Source organism: Poecilia mexicana, unplaced genomic scaffold (assembly GCF_051168715.1).
Source record: "Poecilia mexicana isolate PSO_F unplaced genomic scaffold, ASM5116871v1 scaffold_13, whole genome shotgun sequence".
NCBI classification, from domain to species: domain Eukaryota; kingdom Metazoa; phylum Chordata; class Actinopteri; order Cyprinodontiformes; family Poeciliidae; genus Poecilia; species Poecilia mexicana.
In genome coordinates, this window is record NW_028263382.1 from 589949 (window position 1) to 617778 (window position 27830).

At 38.7% G+C, this 27830-nt stretch overlaps 2 protein-coding genes across 5 annotated transcripts; one reads left to right on the forward strand and one right to left on the reverse strand.

Annotated features, from left to right (window-relative positions):
• Positions 1–449: 449 nt before the first annotated feature.
• ift20 (intraflagellar transport 20 homolog (Chlamydomonas)) lies at positions 450–4985 on the reverse strand. 2 transcript variants are annotated; one of them, XM_088011425.1, is made up of 5 exons: positions 4773–4985; positions 4056–4184; positions 3857–3942; positions 2120–2223; positions 450–1182 (listed from the first exon to the last, which is right to left on the reverse strand). In XM_088011425.1, the coding sequence occupies exons 2-5, from the start codon at positions 4180–4182 to the stop codon at positions 1101–1103; spliced, it is 399 nt and encodes a 132-aa protein (XP_087867551.1). In that variant the 5' UTR covers positions 4183–4184; positions 4773–4985; the 3' UTR covers positions 450–1100. The 2 variants fall into 2 exon arrangements, with proteins under 2 accessions (XP_087867551.1, XP_014830308.2); XM_014974822.2 differs by having other exon boundaries at positions 4763–4919.
• Positions 4986–8621: 3636 nt separating this feature from the next.
• Positions 8622–27787, forward strand: tnfaip1 (tumor necrosis factor, alpha-induced protein 1 (endothelial)). Of its 3 annotated transcripts, none has more exons than XM_014974824.2 (7): positions 8622–8771; positions 15039–15388; positions 15465–15634; positions 22741–22824; positions 23533–23585; positions 23729–23924; positions 24743–27787. In XM_014974824.2, exons 2-7 carry the CDS (start codon positions 15148–15150, stop codon positions 24971–24973), a joined length of 975 nt encoding a protein of 324 aa, XP_014830310.2. In that variant the 5' UTR covers positions 8622–8771; positions 15039–15147; the 3' UTR covers positions 24974–27787. The 3 variants fall into 3 exon arrangements, with proteins under 3 accessions (XP_014830310.2, XP_087867550.1, XP_014830311.2); XM_088011424.1 differs by having other exon boundaries at positions 24816–27787; XM_014974825.2 differs by lacking the exon at positions 22741–22824.
• Positions 27788–27830: the final 43 nt, after the last annotated feature.

Below are 27830 nucleotides of genomic sequence, written 5' to 3' on the forward strand. Positions count from 1 at the left end.
AATTTCTAATGGAATTCGATTCACAAGAAATTTCAAAGCACTTTACAGAAGAAACTACAATTTATACACAAACATATGGTCAACCCAGTCATAGACATACTCAGTTGCATACAGTCCAATTCCATCCTAGTTTTTACACAAAACATTCCAAGTTTATTTTATTATTAAATCTGGTGAAGTTTTCCATCTAAGAAAGCATCATGCTTCATGATGCTGACTGGAGCATTCACTCCTGGACACGCTTGAAGCGACAGTGGATGGGAAAACTCCTGTAACAGGAAGAACCAGAGCAGCCATCTGCAAAAACCAACTGGGGCTTTGACAAGACAAAGCATGTACACAATTACAGACAAATTGATCCAGGAGTGCCTTCAATGACACTCCCAATGCTACTTGTACAGAGTGAAAATGCCACCTGGTTTATATGAAAAACAACATGGTCAAGTGTGGAAGTTTCAAAATGCTTTATTTAAGCCATTCTGAATATGATATGGAATGGATATAAAACATTACCAACTCATCTGCAACATTTTAGCAGAAAACAGCATTTCAAGTAAAACCGTCGGGGTGGTTGATGAAGATTGCAACTATGACACAAACATGACTGGCTGTTTCACCAGAATGATGGAAAAAATCCTGATCTGCTTGTATTAAATTCAACTTATTTACAAATGCATGCAAATACAAATACAACACAGTCGATAGTAAAGGTAATAAAATTAGATATACATAGCAATCTTTCAGTATAAATAATGTTCATTATAAATATTTTTTTTTGCATATAAATAGCTCCATCTCCCTTAAAGTGATCATGGACACCAATCCAGTTGGTACAGGCACTCTGGAAACAGAACGTTCCAAAGGTATTCCAGGACTCCACTTCTGGAAATCCCAGGGTTGCTGCAGCTGTTTCAGTCAGCAGCTGTCTGTCTCACACACAACCATATCTGAGATAAGTGGTGTTAACAGGTGATGTGTGTGTGTGCGTTTCTTGTCAAAGCTGGAGTTTATTGGCAGCTTCAGAAAAGAGGTTGCAGCAGGAGGAACTGGACTGGTACAGGCACTCTGGAAACAGACTGCTGTGTTGCTGAGTCGTGTCATCACTTCTGCAGAATAAACTGGTCAATGAACTCGTTCTGCTCGGATTCTACTTTGGACAGGGCTTCATACTCAATACGGTACCTGAAACAAGAACATGACTCACTCACAAAAAAAAAAAAAAACTAAACAGATTGAAGTCAAACAGCATCAGCCTGTGGAACTGGGTTTAGTCAATGCTATTTCTCATAACACTTTATTTTTGCTTTCTTGTCTCATAAATGCTTAGATCATTAAAATAACCTAATTCAATATAGGAAGCAGTTTTATATGATACTTGTTAAATTATAAATTAATAACATTTTTTAAGAATACTAACTCCAATATTCCTTGCCACATACAACCCTGATTACTGCTTTACTTGTAGAAACATAAAATCTCCTAAAGAAGAAGCTTATAAAGCTTAAGATCGTTAGACTCCAGCAGTCCACAGTGGGAAATATCCACAAATATAGAAAATGTGGAATGTGGAACTGGAGCCTTCGGAGAAAGGGCTGGTCAACCAAGATTACTTCAGGAAGATATCAGAAACTCAACCAAGAGCTCACAAAAGAATGCAGAGCTATATTTAAAGAAACACAACACTCACTGGCCTCAGTTCAAGTCAGAGTTCATGATTAAACAGCATGAAGGAGACCAGACAAATCTGGCCTTTATGGGAGACTTTGAGGACCAAAACCAAACAAAACATGAAGATCCGACTCACATTTCCAAAAAATATCCGCTATTGGAGTTTGGGGAAAATTACTTTTTCCACACAGGCGAAGCTTTTTTCTACTGATGTATTAAAGCATCCTTCAAAATCTGCATTTTCTATTTACTCTAATTACCTTTGCTTGATATTAAAAGTTGTTTTATTCATGTGTAACAAGAAAGCAAAACCAGATAACTTTTTTAAAAACAAAGCCTTTTCCACAACAGTGTGTGATGATCAGCTTAAAACTGTCCTTAGGACTGATAAACCGTATTTAACTTTCTCTTCGGATATTGTCTTGAAGCTCCCATCACTTCTTCCTCTTACCTCTCCAGCTGCATTTTCTTTTCCGCTATTAGAGCCTGAAGCTGCTGCTGCTGCGCCTCTCGTTGCTTTGCCACAGACTTCAGCAGGTTTCTGGCTCCAATTGCCTGAAGTACAGAAAAATTAGGATAGAAAAAATATATTTTATTTTAATTCTCGTCAAATTGAAACATTTAGTCAATTATACCTGTTATGGTTCCTTACAAAAGTATTGCCCCCTTTTGAAATATTTCAGTTTTTCTCATTAAAACCATTTCTGAGTTTTGTATGGTTAGGTGAAGTCATTTATTGTCAAACAGTGTTTACTCTTTTTAAATCATAATGACAACAGAAACTACTTGTGTGCATGTTCTGAGGCCAAAATCACAAGGGTAAGTAAATTTTTATGGGCTGATGAGAGTGACTCTTGACGGTCCAGATGGATGGGCCTGTGGTTGGATCAGTAAAGGACACAGAGCTCCACTTCACATCAGACACCAGCAAGGTGGAGGCAGGGTACTAGTTTGGGCTGACATTTTTAAAGATGAGCTAGTTGGACCTTCACAGGTTGAAGATGGATTCAAAAATCAACTCCCAAATCTTCTTCCAATTTTTAGACGACAATTTCTTCAAGCAGTGATACAGGAAAAAGTCTGCACCTTTCAAGAAGACTATGATTTTTATGCAGGACATTGCTCCATTGAGCATCAAAGTACTCCACTATGTGGGTAGCCAGTAAAGGCTTTAATGATGAAAGAATAATGCTGTGGCCCCCTTCCTCATCAGACCTAAATCCCATTGAGAACTTGTGGGCCCTTCTTAAACGGAAGATTTAGATGAAGGAAAAGAGTTCACATCTCTGAATAGTGTCTGGTAGGCTGTGGGTGCTGCTGCACAAAAAGTTGATTGTCAACAGATCAAGAAACTGACAGACTTCATGAATGTTATTTGAAAAGAAGGGTGGCTATATTGGTCACTGATTTATTTTTTAAAAGTCAGAAATGTTTATTTATCAATTTTGATTATCATTGTGGATGATAATAAACAAGTGAGATGGGAAAGTTTTCAGTTTTATTTCAATTGCATAATAATTCTGTACACTAATAGTTGCACAATAATTGTGCACACATAGATGTGTTCCTAAGAAAGCCAAAATCTCACTTTTATTTTCTTAAATATTCAGGTTTGAGAGGTTATTAACATTTTGGATTGACTGAGAGTACTGCAGTTGTTCAAGAATAAAATGAATCCTCAAAACTACAACTTGTGTAATAAATGTGCACACAGTGTATGTACCCTGGAGGATATTTTTGGCCAATTTTTAGAGAATATGAAAGATAAAAACTATTTTCTCCCAGGATTAGTGGTTGAGTGAAGCTAATTATTGTCAAACATCTGAGTTTACTCTTTTTAAATTACAATGACAACAGAAACTACCCAAATGGCACTAATCAAAAGTAGAGGTGTGCCGATCAATCAGCCACCAATCATAATCGGACGATTTCCATGAAAAAGTGTATGATCGGTGATCGCCGATCACTGTCTCTTGTTGCCGGTCACCAAAACCGATCACATTTATCTCAGTTCACAGCCTGCCTGTGCTTCCATCGCCTCTTTCCTTCATACTGTGTGAGCACACGGCAACAAATCCTGTCGTGTGGAACTATAACACTCAGAGTGAATGGGGACGTTTGTGTGTTGCAGTGGAAAATTACCTTGGAGTGAAGCACATCAAAATGCATCTTTCTATGTCTGCCTCACCCTCATTTTTTCTGTTTCTGTTTCTTTTGCCAGTTCATCAACCATCTCGATTAGACCACCGACAATCTTCTGAAACTGTCCGATTTCTGCACAGACACATGTTTGGATATTCCATTAGCTCTGTTATGTTGGAAAGAGAGAAGCATGAATGGAATCAACACAGACTTAAAATCAGAAAAAAAAAAGATTGCATGCTTACTGTTCACAAACTCTTTGCACTCCTCCTTTAACTCTGAAGTCTTCTGGCTGACATCAGGCTCAAGCACCCGCAGCTTGTTGAGCTCATCAAAATAGAAGCCCGCCTCTGCTAAGGGGTCCTTTGCCATGGCTGCAGGGCATGACACACGACACAACCAGAATGAGGAGTGAAAAAGAGAAACGCACTGTTTGTATAGAGAACAAATAGAAATTGCATTGCTATCGCCTTTTAGCCTTTACATCGTTTTATATGGGGTTTTGTGTAGTAACTACATCCTGAACTGGCTACCAAAGAAATTGAAACCGCACTGCTTTATTTTCAAACACAAATTAAACATTTCTCCCAGCTGAGGTGGTTCACAACTGTCCCGGTCAGGGAATGCCTCATTTACATGAATGACTCTCCTAATAATATTTCACTAATTTCAGATTGCATTCGTGTGCCTCCTTTCGCTTAAAACTGATACAGAAATATTTCCATATTAAGAACCAACTGCTTCCAATCAAGCCTTCACATTTCTCCTTCCCCTCTTTACTAGAACTTCTTAGCTAATTCGCTAGCTAGCTACATTAAGCTAACCGTGTCCAGTTGGGACAGAACTCGGAGCAAAATACCTTTCTTATTAAAACATATTTGATTTCATTCGGTAGTTTAACTAAATTAGTCTCTAGCTATCAGCATAGTGGACGTATTTCTGCATATTTTACCTGTTTGTACCTTTATTACTGCGGGCGACTGGTTTTCCTATGTTGTGATGTGGCAAGACAACTAGTCCAGCAGATAAGCTCCTCCTCCTGCCGCTGCCTAGGAAACCAAACACTTGGCAGTAGTGAAAGCCAATAATAACTAGCTCAAGCTATGGCCGCAGCTAGACCCTTATCGGTGAAATGGGCAGAAGTGAATGTGCTTCCTGTTACTTCACAAAGTTAACGACGATAAAGGAAACAGATAACTAATTAGGCTGCTGTTCTGAAATACAGATAGTCACATATTCTGGCAGCTGTGTTGCCACCCCATTTCTCATGTTTTGTTCAGGTACAAATCTATCTACGTTCATATTTCTGATAATAAGTCTAGCTTCCAAATCAAACACAGCTGGGGCATAAGAAATTATTCTTGATTATTTTGGAGGAGATTTTCATAAAAGTTGTTCCTTTACACTGTCGCCACCTGTTGGTTCAGTTTATTAGTTTTATTCATTTTATTAGTTTATTTATTAGTTTATTAAGAGCTTTCACTGTTTTCCAAAGCACCAAATTCTTCCAGACATAATATGTTTCACATACTGTTTCAGCTACACAGTAAATGGTTTATGATGATGACGATGATTATAATTATATAGTGTATATTATAATATGTAATTATGATATTAATTTATTTGGATTCATGGACATAAAGATATTGAATATTTAGCTAAATGACCACTGAGAGCCAACACAAGACAGAAAACTCTTATTTTGCAAAGCAGAAGTCAAGAACCTGAGCAGGGAACGTAGAATGTATGATTAATGGAACATTATTAAAGCACAGTGTTAATTTCCAGTTTTCTTTGGAAACGTCATGCTGTTCCTGGAAACAACCAAAACAGGATGTTTTAAGCCGGGTACAACACAGAAGCAGCCAAAGAGAGTAATAATACTCAGGTCTACCTTGAGTATTTTAGGTCTTATAAAAGATGGGCAGTTTAGCAATTACATATTTAAAAAGGATACGTTTATAAAACAGTTTTGTTTGTTCTATTTAATAGGATCCCAAAACTCCAGTCCAGTAGATGGCAGTAAAGTACCTATACGTTGAGTTCTAGCCGCCATAAAAATAACAACAGAAGAAGTCCGGAGCAGCCAATGCCATATAAATACGTAGACCCCTCATGGGGCGGGTCGGCCCGTTGCTGCGATACGTCACTGCGTCCGCCATATTGAATGTGGAATATGTGCCAGTAAGCTAATAGAAGTAAACGGATCGAACTTCACAAAGTGCCGTTCTACAAAGTATTTTAAATTAATACATGTCATTGACACATTTTCTCACACACATTAATATATTTGGTAATCAAAGAAATGACTAAAGACAGGGTTTCTAACTTTTGATGTGATTAATTGTTTTGGGGCATTTCTGAATCAAGAGCACAATGTTTTTATTTGATAGAAGTTATTCTGATCATTTTTATATTGACATTGATGAACAGACAGTTTTACAGTGTTTAATTAAATAACATTTGCATAATTCCATAATTTAATGTACATTTAACGTTTCAAGTCAAGAAAAAATATTTTCTTGTACTTATTTTTTATACATTATTGAGAAGTGACTTTTTATTTATAAATCAGTCATTGTCAAACAATAAACTACATATTTTTCTTACTTTTTTCCAGAGAAAAATATTTGTTACAGAATGTCAACTCTGCTATTGACAGCAAAGAGTGAAAATAATTCTAACAGAGTAAATTATTTTTATTTCATTACATAAGCTGTATTAATACACTAATACTTCAGATTGAGATATTTAAAAATACACACAAGTGAAAGAATAAAACATTTATTTATTATACTGGGAACACTGGTCACAGACAGGGCTTCTGTCTTCTGATCACACTGGGAGAACTCCAATGACTTCTGAGACGTCCTGGTTCACAGGCTAAAGCCAAGGATAAAAGAGAAATAATCCAAAAGTGAAATAGAAAATACATATATATTTCCTTCACATTCAGAAGAAGACATTTTCAGCATGTTGGGCTCTGACTCGTAGCATTTTTATAGCTAAATACCGACATGGTGAAGCTGAGCTGGGAAACAGACTGAAGAACAGCAGCTCCAGCTCTGATCCTGATTGATCTTTCCTCACTAAATCCTCTGGTTTTTAATTAACTTCTACTCTAACAGCGGTTTTTCATCAGCTCTCTCTCATTAGAAAACACAGTGTGAAAACGTTAGCTGCTACGCTAATAATCAGCGGTTACTTTGGGCCAATAGACCCTTTTCACAGTGACGTCAGACAGTGGCCGCCATAACTCAAAACTGGGTATCTTTACTTCCGGTGTGATTTTGCCTTGGGAACCAAGCTGAAAAATTCCCGCATTCTCATAATCTTAAGGATATAATAAAAGGTAAGTTTAATAATAACAGCATTTAAGTGTTAGATAGCTGTTATTAATCATTGTAAATTCACCATTCTCTAACTGTGTATAAAATAAACAGCCTCCGATCAGAGAGTAAACCACCTAGCAGCAGCTTTAGCCACATTTAGGAAAAAATATACTCTCTGTCAGTGCTGTAACGTTTAGAGGTTCACTTTCTGTGTTTTATAAAACAGTGTTTACGTGTTAGATAATTTCCAAGCTCAAATGAGCAACTTCACGTTCAAACACAAGTCCCCCAAAAAACGCGACCGGTGAATCATTATTTTTTATGAGTTTAGAAAAAACAAGACAAAAGCCACAAATAACAGTTGGGCTTGACGACATTTCTGTTTTTCCAGCAACAAAATGCGCATCTCCATGCACTGTTCATGTTTCTGTCGCTGCTGTCACAGAGTCTCTCCCAAAGACGCACAGAAGGAATAAAAATAAATACAAAAGAAAATATTAATGTGCAGTGATTTGGATAAATAACTTCAATCTGATTACTGGATTTGAAATACGAACTTGTTAGATTATTCGTTACCGAAAAAGTGGTCCGATTAGAGGAAGGCATTACAAAGCAGCGGCGGCACCGGACATCTCTGCTTATAACAAACAAACCCCTATTTTGTGGGATGAGTGGCAACTCCAGTCTATAATTTAATAATCTGTTCAAGATTAGAGCCTAAAACGTTATAGTTCAAAAACAGTAAAAAGTTCTGGTTAAGGAACAGTTATGTCACGTAGTTAGCTAGCTAATAAAATTCACTAATGCTAAGCTAACGGTTATGCAAAACAAAAATACCTACCTTCATAGTAAAACAGGTATTGTTCGGTGAAGAATTTGTAGCCTTTGTCTAATTTAGATTTTGTTATCAGAGAAAATTGGTTTGCAAATTGTGATATAACTTCAAATCTTATTTTAGGCAAATGTTTTAGAGACTGTGTAAACTCCATGCTCCGGTGTTCTGTCTGATCAACATATGCTGCCAGATATATATATATATGAAATAGACAACTTTATCATTACTCACTATGTACACCGGAACTAAGGATACACAGCTTCGAGCCAAAACGGAAGTTGTGTGACGTCATGTGAAAAGGGTCTATTAAGCTACATAGGAAATATTTCTCGGTTGCTTAGAAGCGAATTTCTAGCTGCAAAGACAATTAATTCTGATCTTTCATCCTTACCTGCGACAGGTAATGCCAATTAATCCAGTTTGTTTCGTAAAACAGTTGAAACAAGTTCACACAGCACAGGACTTAAGGAGCTCCGATCGCTCTGCTGCCACATAGAAGATGGCGGATGCTGTTACGTAGGACTCAGCGCTCCATGAGGCGTCTATGTCTATGGCCAATGCTACTGCCAATGCGGAGTCTACTCTTCTATTATGTCTATGTGAAATAGCGCTCCCTTCACTTCCGGAGTGCAATGGTCCCATTTCCAAATAAGGTATGAGACTGACAGCGCTCCGTCCCCGCCCCTTTCTGTTTGCTGCAGCGAAGTGTACTTGGAATTTTGACGTCTTAAAACCTAAAAACCGTAAAAATAACCCAGAGTAGACGAAAAGTACCAGGGGACTGTGTGTTTAAGGTAAGCTGGGATTCGCTGCTGAACGGGCTGGCGACTAGCCACGTTTTCCTTTCCTCCTTAAAAAAAGTATATGGGGGAAAACAACAGAACCATGGTGGGTCTTATTGTAGCTTTTGTGTTTTCGGGATGTGTGCCCAGTAATTTGTTTTTATACCTATTGCGGGGATGTGTGTTTTGGTCAATTGCAGTTGACTTCAACATAAGAACCTAAAGTTAGCAAAACGCCGAGGACGGAAAGGAGGGGGAAAACATTTAGGGCAGTGAATTCAACACAGTGTTGTGGATTAACTGGTGGCTAAATTAATTGGTTGAAACCTATGCACCGCATATGTTTCTAAATTTAGGTGGCTGAGTCCATGCCTGTTGAAAAATGCTGCCTATGTAAACGAAGCTGAAGTTGGTTTCCGATTCCAGCTTCCGATTCGGGAAATGTCTAAAGGGCGATTCCACCTAATTTTTCACTACCTTCCGCATCTTTTATCGACTCTAGTTTAAAAACTACAACACCTAGACTCTTCAAACGTGTACTGTATTATTCTGCTCTAATAGCAGAATATTTAGAACTATGTTTGTGATTTGTGAACCTTGGAAAAAAGGGCGATTTCACCAATTATTTTTTTTAACTTGGTCACATGAAGACTGCTCTAATTCCAAATCTACAACACCTAGACTCTTCAAACCTAGACTGGAGTATTCTGTTCTAATAGCAGAATATTTATAACCATGTTTGGGATTTGTGAAACTTTTATCTGATTTGTGAAAGTTTAAAAAAGGGTAAATTTTGCCCTTTTTTCAGTCTTGATCACACAAGATCTGCTCTAATTCCAAACCTACAACACCTAGACTCTTCAAACCTGGACTAAATTATACTGCTCTAATAGCAGAATATTTAGAACCGTGTTTGTGATTTGTGAAACTTTTATCTGATTTGTGAAACTTCACAAAAGGGCGATTTCACCACTTTTTTTTATCTTGGTCACACGAGAACTGCCCTAATTCCAAATCTACAACATTTAAACTCTTCAAACCTCTACTGGATTTGTAAAACTTCAATAAAGGTTGATTTCAGACCTTTTTTGGATCTTGGTCACATGAGAGCTGCTCCAGCTCCAAAACTACAACACCTAGACTCTTCAAACTTGGACTATATTATTCTTCTCCAATAGCAGAATATTTTAATCCATGTTTGGAATTTGTGAAACCTTTATGTGATTTGTGAAACTTCACTGAAGATCAGATCACTATTCACACTTGTTCCATGCATTTTTTTCAAACTCATGTTGTAGATTTGGAATTAGAGCAGTTCTAGTGTGACTGATGAGAAGGAAAATCCTGATTGATGAATCATAATTTGTATCGACACACGGAGCATAAAATCAGCCAAGAAAAGCATTCAGACTTTACTTATTTTATTAACTTTCAGCGCTGAAAGGAGACGCTTTACCATTACATTTGAGAATAGTTTCTAAAAAAGTCTGTGGAGCGTCTAAGGAGAAAGAGGAGGCTAGCTGATTATATGGACTGAAGACACTCCCTGAAATCGCACCATGTCTCTGTGGCCTGAGAAAACGTTTATTTTTCGTGAGAAATGGACCTTAGTGTCTAACAGAATCAAAAATGTAACTCTTTACAATGGGCCTTTTGTCTAACAGCATGTGACTCTTTCTCGACCTTGGTAAAGCGTCTCAAAATTATGTTATTAATTGAAATTAATCTGGTGCAGGTTTGAAGTGTCTAGGTGTTGTAGATTTGGAATTAGAGCAGTTCTAGTGTGACCAAGATCGATAAAAGGACAAAAATTGTCCTTTGTTGAAGTTTCACAAATCACAAACAGCTTGATAGCTGAATATTTAGAACTGGAGCAGAATACTCCAGTCCAGGTTTTAAGAGTATAGGTATTGTGGTTTTGGAATTAGAGCAGATCTTATGTGACCGAGACAGAATAAAAGGATAAAAATAGCCCTTTATTGAAGTTTCACAAATCAGATAAAAGTTTCACAAATCCTAAACATGGTTATAAGTATTCTGCTATCAGAGCAAAATAATTGAGTGCAGGTTTGAAGTGTCTAGGTGTTGTAGATTTGGAATTAGAGCAGTCTACGTGTAACCAAGTAAAAAAAAAAAAATTGGTGAAATCACTCTTTTTTTGAAGTTTCACAAATCAGAAAAAGGTTCCACAAATCACAAACATTGTTCTATATATTCTGCTATTAGAGCAGAATAATCTAGTCCAGGTTTGAAGAGTCTATGAGTTGTATTTTATGAACTAGAGCAGTTCTAGTATGATCCATATGCAAAAAAGTGGTAAAATCAACATTTATTAAAGTTTCACAAATCAGAAAAAGGTTTTACAAATCACAAACATGGTTCTAAATATTCTGCTATTAGAGCAGAATACTCCAGTCCAGGTTTGAAGAGTCTAAGATCTCTTTCTTAGACTGTGAAGGAATATTCAAGAATACACTGAATGTACCTTGGTCACCAAAATATACTATACCTCAAGAGGAGACTGTGTTAAACAGCAGCTAGATTAATTTGTGATTCACCTGTATCTGGTGTTAGATGAACTATAACAGACTGAAACGTGCTGATGGGCATTTAAAATGGATAAATTAGGATTCCCGTATTTTAGCAGTCAGAATTTTTACTATCACACAGCATTTTTACAGTAATGACAATTATTGAATGTCTTTCAGCATTATATTGACTGACATGTTCTGCAAACTTATCAATAGATGTAAGCAGTTCTGATATGCAAATTAATTCCTTGCTCATCTAATGGAAGCCACATTATTTTGTTTGCACCTTAGGAAGACCTCTAGCACCTTCAAACTAACTATTATCTCTGGACTGGAGATGCAAAGCTGTGCAACTTGGTAATTTGACAATATTCTTACAGTTAAAATTTGCCTGGCAAACTTAACAATATTACCTCCAAAACGTTGGCAGCAAGTGAATATTTTTTTAGACAATAAAATAAGATGGTCCAAAAACTGAGTTAGACAAAAGCCAACACCAGTTAATCACATAACATTGGCCCATCAGGTTATGTCTGCGCATTTGCAGTTAACAATAGTCACCCCAGTGCAGTGTTTCCCCCAGAAAACTTGCTAAGCCCGGTGGTTGGGGTGCCGAGGCGGTCCACCGGCAGTCCACCGTGTTTTGGTATTAAAAAATGTTAAGGTGACAGGAAATTTGAAAATATCACTTGGTAATTATACGTTATGGGAAAACATCGCCAGTGAAACACTACTTGAACCCACAACCAGTCTTAAAAACAACAAATCAAAATATACAATTAAAATGAATATAACATAACGTAAACAAGAAAGGCTTAGCCTGGCGGTGGCACTAGTAAAGGATGGCGGGCTACCAGGCCTATACTACATTGGGGGAAACCCTGCCTTTTGTTGCTAAAAACATCAGCACCTCTAACAGATGTGTTGGATTTAATCTGAGAGAGGGGGAGTAGTTTAATTGGCCAACCTAAAAAGAAATTAGTTATAATTGCAGTTTACTAAATTGTTTTTGTGAACAAACAGAGCTCAAACTTAAAGATTAAACTCACAGCATCAGATTGTAGCTAGGGTAACAAAACAATCTAACTATGAATATTGTTCTTTGAACTTTTACAAAGTAAACTTGCCAGCTCCTTAAAATACATTTAAATGTTACACAATTTAAAATCTTTTAATTTATGTATGCTGAAATTTAATCAAATTTAGCAGCATTGATAATCTCAAACAAGTATTACATTCACGTATCTGTGGTCTGCGTTAAAATATTAGCATTTATGGGGCCCCTGAAGCCCTGATGGAGCTGCTGACTTAATTTGGATTAAACAAAAGTGCAAATAATTGATATTCATTTTAATTGTATATTTTGATTTGTTGTTTTTAAGACTAGTTGTGGGTTTAATAGTGTTTCACTGGCGATGTTTTCCCGTAACGTATAATTACTGAGTGATATTTTCAAATTTCCTGTCACCTTAGCATGTTTTAATACAAAAACACGGTGGACCGCCTCAGCACCCAGACCACTGGCTTAGCAAGTTTTCTGGGGGAAACCCTGAAAGGGGCCCCTACATCAAATTCTGCTCAAGGCCTCATACAGCCTTTTACCGGCCCTGCATGATGAGGTAATCTGCTGCACCCTGTGTGTGCGCAACAAACGGGAGATTTAATTCAATGCTGCTAATGTGGCTTTAGTAGCTCTTTCATTTCGTGTCTTTTGAGTTTTTAATAAGCGTCACAGAAACTATTCTGGTTGGTCGAGTTTATGGGACGAGTTTCTCAGATCTCTGCGCAGCCGCGCACATTAACTCTGTCTGAGTGGACGAAGTACGGTCTGATACATTTTTTAACCGGAAAAATAATACTAAATATAATAACATAAAATCAGCGTGATGTGTTACAGACAGGAGAGCGCGAAAGCTCCTCACCAGGCTGAACCTGCATGATCAGGTTAGCGCTAGTTCGTTAACTAATACACCGGCCAACCGGGAACACATAGATAAACTTTATCAGCGCAGGAAGAGCTGGGCAACGGGTTGAGATGGAAAAGTCGCACAAAATTCTTTGTTCACAATTATAAATCATTCTCACTGTTCGCTCAATGGACCTCTGAAAGCGCGACTACAAGTTATTCCTGCAGTTCTGCGCAACCAGAGCTAAACAGAGTGGTGTTTAAAGTCCTACCTTGATCAAAAACTCTGGAAAGAATCATAATTCTTGATGTAAATATCCATACAGGATATTAATGAAAGTTTAAAGGTCAACCAGCACCACCACTTTTATGAAATCAAACTAAATTGTCAATCAACTCGACTACATTTTTGCTCATTTGTGCAGCAAAAATCTTCGTTTGTGTCACTATCATTCTAAAGATATTAAGAAAAATGTTCTCCAAGGGTCATCAGAGGTCAACCACTTCCCTTCCCCTGCTCACATTTAGATTTATTTATTTATTTGTACAAACTCAGGTCAGTTAAGTTGGTGCTTGTTATGCAACAAAAAATGTCATTTATGCTGCTTTGTTTTTAAAGATATCAATGAAAGTTTAAAGATGAAAAGGTCAACCAACCCTCCCACTTTTATAAAATCAAATAAATTTGGTGTGATTAAACTTGTCTAGGTTTGTGCTGATAAAATTTCCATTTGTGCAGCTGTCATTTTAAAGGTATTAATGAAAATGTTTCTAGAGGTCATCAAAGGTCAATTAACATCAGTTGTGTGAATTTAATTTTAAATTGTTAGGTGCTAACCTATGAATATGAATAATTTAATTTTAATATGGATGAAATTCACTTGGACACAAGTCTTATTTATAATGAACTGGTACAACTCCCAAAACAAACTCGGTGACCTGTGTTGTAGTTTCTGATCACCAGAGGGCGCTATTAGGCAACTGTTCTGTTGAAATACAAAAATAAAGACTAGAGCAAAAAAAAAAGTGCTTGTCATCTAGTCCAGTGTTTCCCAACCCTGGTCCTCAAGGCACACTGCCCTCCATGTTTTAGCTGTTTCCTTGCTTCAGCCCAGGTGATTTCAATTAACAGGTTTTCATGATCGACAGTCATCATCTACACTCATTTTCAGTACTTCAAATCAATGCACAAACTAGCATGAGACGGGCACCAACAGATTCATCCATTCCATTTACACAGGAGGCCATGGACATTATCTCGGCCAAAATCTGCTCCTTAGTGGCTTGGTTAGCTAGTGATAGCTATGATGGGCCAGCAACAGTCAGCTCAGCTTTGTTATAGGCATGTGTGTGTTGGGTGGGTCTTTTTTTGCCCGTCAGTGGGAAAAAATAGGGAATTCCTTGTTACGCTTTGATTTCGGCATCTCTAACTGACAGTTTAACAGACAAATTGTAGGTATCATACATAGAAAGTCGGAAAATGAATTAAGGACCTGGGGCTGAGGAAAATCCTAAGCGTCCATATTGGTCCGGGTCACATGACCACCATCCTTGCAGTCCCTTCTGACTTACTTTAATCACATCACATTTGCATTAATTAAAAATAACATCAATAACATCTGTGCTCTTTTTTTGCCAAAGCTTAATGCTATGTTACACAGAGGGAAACATTAGAAGTGACAGACACTTCTAACACTTCTGTGTTAGAAGCAATAGAATAAATGAGACTGGACATGCTTCCGGCCTGCAGCAGAAACATACATTTCTGTATGAAACACAACTCAGTATTATCAATATGTTGGGATTTCCATCGTCACTGTGCTTTTTTTTTTTTTTTTTTAGGAATGGTCTGAAGCAATGAGAAGTTGAGGCAGCCTTGTCAATAGCTGTCACCACGGCAGGGGACCTACGAACCTCCGTCTGCAGGGTGGTCATCTACCTCCAGAGGAACATGTCCGGGGAGCGTTGGCTACAGCAGAATCAGGATAATCCCACCTCTCCACATCCCCTTGTGTTTTGTCCCAAGACCAAAACCTGTGGTTACCGAGGAGCAGTGACTCTGGGCAACAAGTATGCCAGACTCAATGTTGGAGGGATACTATTTTTCACCCCGCTGCAGGTGCTCACCAGCCAGAACTCCCTGCTGGGAGCCATGTTTGGTGGAAAGACGGAAGTCTTCACTGATAAGGAAGGTTAGAGACTGGATGGTTGACCTCCCACAGCACATTGAGAAACCGTTTTGTAGCAGAGTCTGTTGTTTTTGTTCAGGTTGGGTCCTGATCGACCGGAGCGGGAAACACTTCAACAGTATCCTGAATTATCTGCGTGATGGTACCATCACCTTACCCAAAGGTCGTCAGGCTGTCCAGGAGCTGCTGGTTGAGGCAAAGTACTATCTCATCCAGGGTCTTGTAGAGCTCTGTCAAAATACTCTGCAGGTAAATTCAGATTTTTTATGATCTTTGACTGTCTGTCTTCTTTAGCTAAAGCTGCTCAATTTAACCCACTGTCAGCAAATCAATCAACCACATTGTTAAAGAACAAGTCATCAGTATCTGCATTTCTATTGACCATATAATTGTACACATTGGAATTATAAAATAAACACACCAATTTCCAAAAAAAAAAAAAAAAACAAACACATTTTTGAATAAAATATTTTTGCACTGGGATGAGGTGGTTTTTGAGCTGTATCAAACTGAGTGTATTTCACAAAACTCCAATGGAAACACTCTTTGTGCATCACACAGCTGGATGTTACTGCTGGCGGAAAAGACAGGAAGTGGTTGGGGGATGATGGCACCGCATGATCTTAATGGCTTATCGCCTGAACAAACTCATTCATGTGTGATTTAATTACAGAATGTCAACAATGTGTTGCACATATTTGTAATGGAAACACAGCTACTAACTGGACAAAATATGGAACAATGATGGTTGCTAAAGCTGACATTTTTTTTCATAAAGTCAAAGCAAAGACAAGTTTGAAACTGGTCAGAAAAGCTATATAAGACCCGTTGCATCTGTAAAACCTGCAGCATATGGGATCCTTCTGCAGCACTGGCTCAGCTGCATCAGACTCACTGCCACCCATAATTCTGCAGCACGCTATCAACTCCAGGTTAGAGATGATACCTGGATGGGAATTTTCTTTGGATTGATTTAGTTATCTGTACTCTGTGCGTACAGTTGAAAATGTCCACATGAGCATCAAGTGGTCAGGGGTGTGAATGGGAATCGGTCAAAATTACAATTGAAATAAAAATTTATTTTATAACTCTGCACCACTACAGCACATTTAAGTACACCAATAGCTTCACAAGCTTGGTCAAACATGGAAGAACAATTTGTCTAGTCAGTGTAATTAGGAGTAGAACAGCCTATGAAAATAGATAAAGAAACTGGTCAAACATGCAAAAATAAACTGCAACAAACCTGGTTCAGAAAGTGCAATTAGGAATGTTATGATAAATAATAAATGAAAGGAGACTTAATATTTGTTCAAATGTTGCAAAATCTAGAAACAAAAATCTTCTACACTGCAAAATATAAAAATTATTCACTAATTTTTACCAATTTATCTATTGTATTTATTCCAGATTGATTTAAAGTTAAATAAAAATAACAGTAGCTGTGCGTGCAGAGCAAGTTACTAATATGACTTGCTCTGCACACAGAAAACAAACAGCTCTCATTGAGACTAAAGTCCTGCTGTTCATGGCGCAGTCGTTCAATAAAACATCAGTAAGTTTATTTACATATCACATTTCAGCAAGAAGGCAGTTCAAAGTGCTTTACATCATAAAACATAAAAATAAAAACAACAGAGTTGGCAATCTCAGTAGCAAACATTAAATTTTGTTGAGTGCCATCATCAAAATCATCAATACACCATCAAATATGTACTGTAGGTCAGTGTTCCATTTATTATGCTTCAAAAACAACTTGCCTTGGTTCAAAGGAACTTAGGAGTTTGTTCCAAAGTTGTGGTGCATAGAAGCTGAATGCTACTTATGTGCCAGAATCGCTCGTAACGTGATGTCATTACTTAACAGATAGTACTTGACTTATCTAGTTAGAAATATATATTTTTAGAAGATTTCAACAAGAAAAAATTTATTCTGAAGGTGTGGTGCCTTTATTTTTGCCATGATGGTGTGCCTCCATCAGTTACATTTACTCAGGGCACAAAGCATAGAATTAGATTTAATAGATCGGTTCTTGTGTATCGGGAACATTGTCATTGATACCCCGTCTAGAATTTTTTTCTGTATTGTACCAATAAGGGCTGCGCCAATTGCAGTTTTCTGACCGATTGCCGATTACCAAACCCCTTAACCTGCACCGGAAAGCCTGCGTGCCGTTTTTTCATTGTATTTTCTGGGGCTGAGATTTAAGGGTTTAAACTCTGCCGGTGTCCATTATGACGCTTTTATTGGGCATTCTAGAGTACCCGCTTTTGATTGACACTGCATTCGACCAATAATATCATGAAATGGCTTTTTCTGAGCCAATAATATCCAGAGAGCGACGTAAGCTCGTTTTGACATGCCTGTTGTCAAAACATAAGATCTTTTTGACGTTCTTTCTGGAATATTTCTGACTGGTCAACTTGGAAACTAAATCTAAAGCCACCGATATGTAGCCAACATGTGTCCTGTCATAAGGATATAAGGCATTTTGGGCTTTGTTTTGACATGAATCCAACAGCTGCATGCGTAACCACGTGCAATGTGTGCACCTGTGCTGCGTCAATGTCAGGCTCTGTGCACCCTCATGTGTAATGGTGTTTACAGGACTTTTTCTCACCAACGGAGATCCAAAGAGACACATTGTTAGAACGTGTCAAAACTGGATGCGTTTCTTCAGCAGAACTTCACAACTCACGGGAGTGGATGATTATGGCCGTAAGAGCTGACAAGTTTTGGATCTGAGAATACCGGAAGTTTTAGCCGTCCGCTGCTACAGTCAGAGCGTGCCGAAGAGCGAGAATGGGTGGCGGAGGGAATGGTGGACCGGGGGGGTTCGAAGAAGGAGAGAAGGTAGGTGGGGGTGCACTGGGAGGCTAGCGTAATGTTAGAGTGCGGGGGAGGGCCTTGGGGGGGCGGGGTTAGCATACCATTAGAAGAGGGTTTGGGGGGCAAAGAAGAAGGGGAGGTGGGGGGACTAGCGTACCGTTGGGGGGCGGGGGGACGGACGGACGGATGGGGGTGGACGGAGACGGATGGACAGGGTATTGCAAGAAGAGGGAGGAGGTCTGACTGTACACTAACCCCCTCTTCCCCCCAGATATGCTGTTTTATTTATATAATTATAAGTAATTTCCACTGTCAGTAATGTGTCTACCAGAGGATTCCTCTGGTCATTATCTTTTGTTAGAGCCCTCATTGATGACTGTATGTTGAAGCACTGAGGAGTTACAGTCATTAGAAGTTTGTTTAGCAGATGTTGTCCAAGTGTGCCATTTGGAAATGCCAAATAGAGACTCCGAATGGCACACTTGGACAACACCTGTACATCCTCAAAAATAAACGTGTCCAAAATGCTATTTTGATCAGTCTTGAAATCCATGAGCAGAATACTTTATTCTACAGATTTATTGTATTTCCCAGTTCATACAGTGGGGAAAATAAGTATTTAGTCAGTCACCAATTGTGCAAGTTCTCCCACTTAAAAAAATGAGAGAGGCCTGTAATTGACATCATAGGTAGACCTCAACTATGAGAGACAAAATGTGAAAAAATTTTTGAGAAAATCATTTTGTCTGACTTTTAAAGAATTTATTTGCAAATAATGGTGGAAAATAAGTATTTGGTCACCTACAAACAAGCAAGATTTCTGGCTGTCACAGACCTGTAACTTCTTTTTTAAGAGGCTCCTCTTTCCCCCACTCTTTACCTGTATTAATGGCACCTGTTTGAAGTCGTTAACAGTATAAAAAACACCTGTCCACAACCTCAAACAGTCACACTCCAAACTCCACTATGGTGAAGACGAAAGAGCTGTCGGAGGACACCAGAAACCGAATTGTAGACCTGCACCAGGCTGGGAAGACTGAATCTGCAATAGGCAAGCAGCTTGGTGTGAAGAAATCTACTGTGGGAGCAATAATCAGAAAATGGAAGACCTACAAGACCACTTCTAATCTCCCTCGATCTGGGGCTCCATGCAAGATCTCAGCCCGTGGGGTCAAAATGATCACAAGAACGGTGAGAAAAAATCCCAGAACCACAAGGGGGGATCTAGTGAATGACCTGCAGAAAGCTGGGACCAATGTTACAAAGGCTACCATCAGCAACACACTACGATGCCAGGGACTCAGATCTTGCAGTGCCAGACGTGTCCCCCTGCTTAAGCCAGTCCATATCCAGGCACGTCTGAAGTTTGCTAGAGAGCATTTGGATGTTCCAGAAGAGTATTGGGAGAATGTCATATGGTCAGATGAAACCAAAGTAGAACTATTTGGTAAAAACACAACTCGTCGTGTTTGGAGGAAAGTGAATGCGGAGTTGCATCCAAAGAACACCATACCAACTGTGAAGCATGGGGGTGGCAACATCATGCTTTGGGGCTGTTTCTCTGCAAAGGGACCAGGACGACTGGTCCGTGTACATGAAAGAATGAATGGGGCCATGTATTGTGAGATTTTGGGTGAAAACCTCTTTCCATCAGCAAAGGCAATGAAGATGAAACGTGGCTGGGTCTTTCAGCATGACAATGATCCCAAGCACACTGCCAGGGCAACAAAGGAGTGGCTTCGTAAGAAACATTTCAAAGTCCTGGAGTGGCCTAGCCAGTCTCCCGATCTCAACCCCATCGAAAACCTTTGGAGGGAGTTGAAAGTCCGTGTTGCCCGCCGACAGCCCCAAAACATCACTGCTCTAGAGGAGATCTGCATGGAGGAATGGGCCAACATACCAGCAACAGTGTGTGCCAACCTTGTGAAGACTTACAGAAAACGTTTGACCTCTGTCATTGCCAACAAAGGATATACAACAAAGTATTGAGATGAACTTTTGTTATTGACCAAATACTTATTTTCCACCATTATTTGCAAATAAATTCTTTAAAAGTCAGACAAAATGATTTTCTCAATTTTTTTTTCACATTTTGTCCCTCATAGTTGAGGTCTACCTATGATGTCAATTACAGGCCTCTCTCATCTTTTTAAGTGGGAGAACTTGCACAATTGGTGACTGACTAAATACTTATTTTCCCCACTGTACATTCAACACTCGATGTGAATTTACAAGAAATAAAAATTAAAAATCTGGGTGAAGCTAAATTTTTCAAATTGTTTTTGTGTTTCAAACGTAATGGATACAAACTACTTACAGTTATTATTATTACTATGTTTGACTGCAAAAATAGAAAATTTAGCTTGTCACCTTCATAAAGAGACCAAGCTTTTGCATGTACTCCAAATTGTTCAAGAACAGCAGCTGATTTAATTTGTGTATGCCTTTTCAGCCGTTTTTGGTGATTTAGGGGGTGTAGGAGCCATATGTACATTTTTTGGAGCTTGGTACAGAATGTTGTTTTGTTTTGGTGTGAGTTTGATTTTTTGCTCTGCTGTTTGAAAGAGATGTGCATCTGTGGTTGTATTGTGCTTGAGCTTGTTGCGTGGTGCCTTTTGATTGGTTGTTTTGTCTAATTAGTTTATGAAAGATTAGAGCATGCTCTTTGTAGAAGTCTGGCACCATTAGAGGAACACAGTCTTTTGACCGTCACTTTCTATTTGTTTTTGAATCTGTTTGTTATTTTTATTTCCTTTTGAATTCAGTAAAGACTGAAGAATGCCTATTGGATTTAAGACCTCTTTTTTCTACAAGAAACGTGTCACGTCTGAAAGATCTTTGAGGGGGCTAGGCTAGTGAGAGCTTGCCGCACTGACATGGGGTGAGGGTTAAGGAGTTGAAAAGCCTGACTTACCAATTTCAGTTTTGGCCAATACCATTTTTTTGCCCAAATTGTTGCCCAATATATGTCAAGAAAGTTGCTGAGCTGGCAACAATGGTGACTATTGTTAACTGTAAATGTGCTGACATAACCTTGTCGGCCGGTTTGTCAGTCAAACCTCTCTCACGGGAGAAAAGAAAAGCACAGTGGTTGATTCTTAAGGTGCATTCACACTGCAGCCTGAAGTGACCCAATTCCGATTTTTTTGACATAATGCGACCTGTATCCGATCTTTTCATGGCAGTGTGAACAGCACAGGTTGGATTCTTTTTCGAATGTGACCCGTATTCGATACGTATCCGATTCAAATGCGACCTAAAGTTCAGGTCACCTGCATCCAAACTGAACGTCACTGATTCTCAACAAATCTCACTATTCTGTATCCTGATACGCGCAAGCGGGAAGAAAAACAACATCCATGACGGACAATATGAGGATTAAGTTGTTAATATACTGCTCCGGCTGGACAACAACTTCAAATATGTAAGGTAAGCTCCACCGTTAGCTTCCATGTTTACTTCTGCAAACACTGAGCACTTCTTCTTTTCATGGCGGTTGGCAGAGCACTGAGAACACTGACGCTATTGCGCCCTCTACTGCGCATGTGGGACACTTTCAGGTCGTTTGCCCGTTTCCACTGCAGGACGCGTACATTTCGCAATTTACTGGCAGTGTGAACGGCCCCGGCAAAAAAATCGGAATTGCCAAAAAATCGGAATTGGGTCACTTCAGGATGCAGTGTGAACGCACCCTTCGACCTTTGCCAAGGTTGATAACATCGGTGGATAAGATCTGCTTCACATGTAAAAAAATCGGCCGATCACCGATCTCCCAAAAGGAAATCGGCACTGATAAATTGGCTGGCCAATAAATTGGTGCACCCGTAGTACCAATTAATATCAGATTTGTGCATCTCTTGTCAAAATGACGGATGGTCTTGATATTCTTCTGTCACCGTTTTAAAACATCCGGTCAAAGATGGAAAAATTCCGATATTGCGACTCCTGGGTAGAAGTAAGAAATAATGTCACCATTACATGGTGAGTCAGCTGTTCATAGATGTACATTTACTTGTGTAATTTTTGCAATAAACTCACAGTTAAGCATTAGGGCAAAAAATAAAAAATAATGCAGGAATCTGTTGATTTTGCTTTAATTCTCACGATCGTGGAATTGTGAAACACTGGAGGGACTGACCAGTATAACCGGTTCTTGACAATTATCTTGATCATCTTCAAAATGATCAAAGTTCACATCTCAATGTACCTCAAATAAATTTCATTAATGACGATGACTTTATTAACAGTTCCAAATAGCATCTAGCTTGACCAAGAGCCTTCAGGTGGATGCTTGTAAACTAACCAAGGTGATTTAGGATTTTATTTGTAGGCCTCAGGTGATTTTGAGCATACATGGAGAACGACAAAAGAATGGCTTCTGCAGAAGAAAATTACAGTTTTACTGGTAGTTACTATCCTTAGCAGTATGTAGATGTAGTTATGATCCTGGTCTGGTGAGAATGAGCTGTGGCTCATCAATCAATCCGTTTCCAATAAAACAGGAACTGTCTGTTTCTGTTTGACAGGGCAATAAAGAGCAACCTATGTGTGTCATACCTGTGATTACTTCCTATAAAGAAGAGGAACAGCTCGTCCAGTCATCCTCAAAGGTAAGCACCTGGCCATGCTGGTCAGGTGCCTGCTTTTTCTGATTAAAATCAAGTTAACATTTGAAGGAAATGTTCTTATGTCTTAAACCAGTAAATGGCCCAAAAATAATTAGAGATTTACTGTTCTGATGTTAATCTGTATTGTTCCCAATTTTGAAAAATATTCTAGATCGGATATCTGTGACAATGTTCCTGATCCAAAAGGACAGATCTACTCAGTCTAATTAAAGGTTTTGTGGTCTGAGAGACATCATGCTTTATTTATTTTACTTTAACAGTTCTATTCCTTATTGTTCTGACCGAATAAATTAAAGTTGTGTTGTTTTTCCATGTTTGACCAAGCTTGTGAAGCTATTGTATTAAAATGTGCTGTAGTGGTGGAGAATTATCAAATAAATTTGTAGTTCAGTACATTTGTCTGTATTTTTAAAAACAAAACATTTTTGTTTTTCCGGTATCTGATTGGTGTTGAACGATATTAACCTCAGATATTGAAAGGAAAAAAAGTAAAACTGTATATTATAAAAATAATATTTATGTTATATATTTATTTACATTCTCTATCCTTTCCAGTTAGTCATGCTTACTTGATTATAAAATGCTTAAGTATGTACATTCAGATGATGTTGGTTTAAGATTAACTTGTAGTTGAGAGATTGAGAAATTGAAGCAGAAATAATAATCCATGGCTTTTCCTGCCTCTGTTAGCCTGTAGTGAAGCTGTTGTACAACAGAAGCAACAACAAGTACTCCTATACCAGGTGAGAACATTTTCTGACATAGATCAGTTCTTCTAGAACAGCCAGTATACTGGTCTGATTATTACATACATGCGTACGTACTGGTCTTGGGAAACAAAGTATATAAACTCACCATTTATATGGGTTTGCTTCTGTCTCCTTAGCAACTCGGACGATAACCTGCTGAAGAACATCGAGCTGTTTGACAGGCTGTCCCTCAGCTTCAACAGCCGTGTCCTCTTCTTTAAAGACGTGATCGGAGACGAGATCTGCTGCTGGTCCTTCTATGGTCAGGGTCGCAAGCTGGCGGAGGTCTGCTGCACCTCCATCGTCTATGCCACAGAGAAGAAGCAGACCAAGGTGAATGTTAGAGATAGCAGGGTTTGGGGGTGTAAAAGGTTCACACTAATTATGTTATATGTTGAAAATAGGATATTTCAGTAGAAGAAAGCAACGGGGATTTTTCTTTTTTAGGAATACCTGGCAATGATGAGCAGCAGCATAAGACAAAATGGTTACAAACATTGCATATAAAATAACATCCACAAAAACTATCCATGCACTAAACCTAAAAAAAGTTTTAACACTTACTAGACTCAATTAGTTTATGATTTATTTTTATGTTTCCATTTTAAGTTTTATACCAAAAACATATTATGATATATATTATCGCCACCCATCACAATAGATATCGTGAAATGAATTTCATGCCATATCACACATCCCTATTCATAAGTATAAGCAGGTCCTATCACAGGAAAGTAAGGATTAACATAAGCTTTTATCATGTCAGCTAACTGCTTTGGTCTGCAGTAGCAAGACATGAGGTTATTAAAGACTAGATCTGTATGTGTTGAGATGGAAACAAAAGCTAGAGTTATACAGGGGCTGTTCAAATTGAGATAACCAGGCTGCCAGGCAAACAGTGCAGGATATATCACTTAATGTCAAGAAAAATGGCATCAGCTGTCATGTCATTTTGGGTCAAGTGTGAGTGTAAATACTGACAGAACAAGTTGGATGTTATCTTATTGCTGTCAGTTATTAAGATTTGGGACAAAAACATCCAGGTTGGGAGCTTCCTAGTTATATTTTAAATCATGCTGGGTAAACGGTTGTAAAAATGTACAATTAAATTTCTATGGGGTGTTGAATAAGTTCTACATTGTCTGTGAAAGGTGGAGTTCCCTGAAGCTCGCATCTATGAGGAAACTCTGAACACTTTACTTTATGAGACCTTGCCACTTCCAGACAACTACCTGCTGGAGGCCACCCGGCGAAGCTACATTAATTGTGGTTCTCTAAGTGAGGAAGAGGAAGGGCCTGGGGGGACGGAGCTACGCGAGCACGTCCGCAGAATCCACATCAAACGGTACAGCACGTATGATGACCGCCCACTGGGACACTGAGACTCAAACCCACCGTGCTGCTACTTTTATTCCAGCAGGACAGTTGGTCCTTAGTTCCTTGACGAGATGACGAGCAGGTTGTGAGCTCAATGTAACTGCTTCCTCATGTCAACTTCTGCACTTTGTCCTTTATTATCAAAGACTCTACAGCAATTACTCTATAATTTCTCAGACTATGGCTTTTATTTCATGTAAAGGATGAAAAATCTCACTATTATGTATTATGCATCCGTTACATCAGCAGGAAAGCATATATTTTAAGTTTTTTTTTTTAAACACAGTAACACAATAAGTGGCAGTTTCTGATATGGGCAACATGGGCCGCCGCACAGAGGATCTGAAAGTCAAACTGAACTTTAACCCCCCTCCCCACCCATCAGCAACTTCATTGAGGAGGGGACCACAAAAGGCAGTTCGCCAAACAGACTAGGACTGCCTCTGGACACAATTAAACATGTCCCAGTTAATCCTGTGCCTTTAATACACTATAATGCTGCTCAAGATACTGCCTTATACTAGTTATGAATATTAAAACTCTTTTTTTTTTTATCTCAGAAAGTGTCTCATTTCTCTAATTTACCATTGAAAAGTCCTTATTCAACTTATTCCTTATTCAAGGACCAGACTTTTAGTCCTGTATGACTTCTGGTAAAGAATTAAAATGTTGAATTGTTGTGTGAGCTCCCAGAAATCCTGACCTTCTGTTGGATTGATGAAGTACTAAAATATTTCACTAATTGTGCAACTTCCACCATAGAAATGATCTCAGTGACTGAGCCGAGTGTTTGCGTACCTGCTTATTCTGCTTATTTATGACCTTTTTGGCTATTCTCACCATTGTTAGGACAGATGGGCCTTATACATGTCTTCCAAATTTAAAGTGCATCTGAGATCAGACACTGATATTGGGTGAGAAAATTAAGATGTAAGCCATATTTATTCCAAAGTTGTTCTCAGGTGGTATCAGGTTTTTGTGCGTCCCTCTCAAGTTCTTCCACAACAAACTTAGTCATCCATGCTTTTATGCACCTCATCTTGTTTGCTGATATGCAGTTTCCTTGGAACAAGAAGTAGGGCATCCAGAAAATCCCCACAAAGTTGGAGTAACAAATTATCCAAGTTGTGGCGTGTTGAAACATTAAACTCCTTTCAGCCCTAAGTGCTTAAGTGGAAGGCAACTGAACTTCTTTTGTTTCTTGAAGACCTCAGTAAAGTTGCCCCACTGTCTTCGAATCTAACAAAATTGATGTCAAACGTTTGTGCGGCAAAAATTTGTGCCATTTTCATTTTAAAGATATTGATGTTTCCAGAGGTCATGAAAGGTCAAACCTCCCAAAAAAACGGCTGTTTTATTGCAGCCATTTAATAAAATGGCTGCAATAATTTCTATTTCAGAAAAAACAGAAATAGAATTTTTCGCAGTTATTTTAAAAGAAAAGCTGAAATATCACAGTCGTATGTATTCAGACCCTTTGCTCAGTATTGAGTAGAAGCACCTTTTGATCTAGTACAGCCATGAGTCTTCTTGGGAATGATGCAACAACTTTTTCACACCTGGATTTGGGTATCGTCTGCCATTCTTGCTTGCAGATCCTATAAAGTTCTGTCAGGTTTGGATGGTGAACATTGGTGGAGCCATTTTCAGGTCTCTCCAGAGATGTTCAATTGGGTTTAGGTGAGAGCTCTGGATGGGCCAGAAAAGAATGGTTTCAGAGTTGTTCTGAAGTCACTCCTTTGTTATTTTAGCTGCGTGCTTCAGGTCATTGTCTTGTTGGAAGGTGAACCTTCAGCCCATTTGAGATCCTGAGCACTCTGGAAGAGGTTTTCTTCCAGGATCTCTCTGTACTCATCTTTGCTTCAAGTGCAACCAGTCGTCCTGTCCCTGCAGGTGAAAAACACCCACATAGCATGATGCTGCCATCAATCACCATGTTTCACTGCTGGGATTGTATTGGGCAGGTGATGAGAAGTGTCTGGTTTTCTTAGAATTAAAACCAAAAAGTTCAATCTTCATCTCATCAGACCAGAGAATCTTATTTCTCAGTCTGTGAGTCTTTCATGTGTCTTTTGGTAAACTCTATGCAGGCTTTCACATGTCTGGCACTGAGGAGAGGATTTCATCCAGCCACTCCGCCATAAAGCCCTGACTGGAGTGATAGTTGACTTTGTGGAACTTTCTCCCATCTCCATCTCTGGAACTCAGACACAGTGACCTTTGGCTTCTTCTTTACCTCTCTCACCAAGGCTTTTCTCCCACAATTGCTCAGTTAACTGGACAGCCAGGTCTAGGAAGAGTTCTGCTCATTCCAAACTTCTTCCACGTAGGGATTATGGAGGCCACTGTGCTCTTAGGAACCTTAAGTGCTGCATAATTTTTTTGGGAATCTTAGCCAGATCTGTGACTTGCCACAATTGTGTCTCTGTGCTCATTGGGCAGTTCCTTCCACTTAATGATTCTCATTTGCTCTGACATGAACTGTGAGGTCTTATATAGACGGGTGTGTGCCTTTCCTAATCAAGTCTAATCAGTTTAATTAAACACAGCTGGACTCCAATGAAGGAGTAGAACCATCTCAAGGAGGAGCAGAAGAAATGGACAGAATGTGAGTTAAATATGAGTGTCACAGCAAAGGGTCTGAATACTTATGATGATGTGATATTTCAGTTTTTCTTTAATAAATTTGCAAAAATTTCTACATTTCTGAGGTGTTTTCTGTCAAGATGGGTTGCTGTGTGTACATTCTTTAGAAATAATATGACCTTTTTTTGATTTTAGCAAATGGCTGCAATGAAATAAAGAGTGAAACATTTAAAGGGATTTAAATACTTTCTGTACCCACTATTATCTTTAAAATAG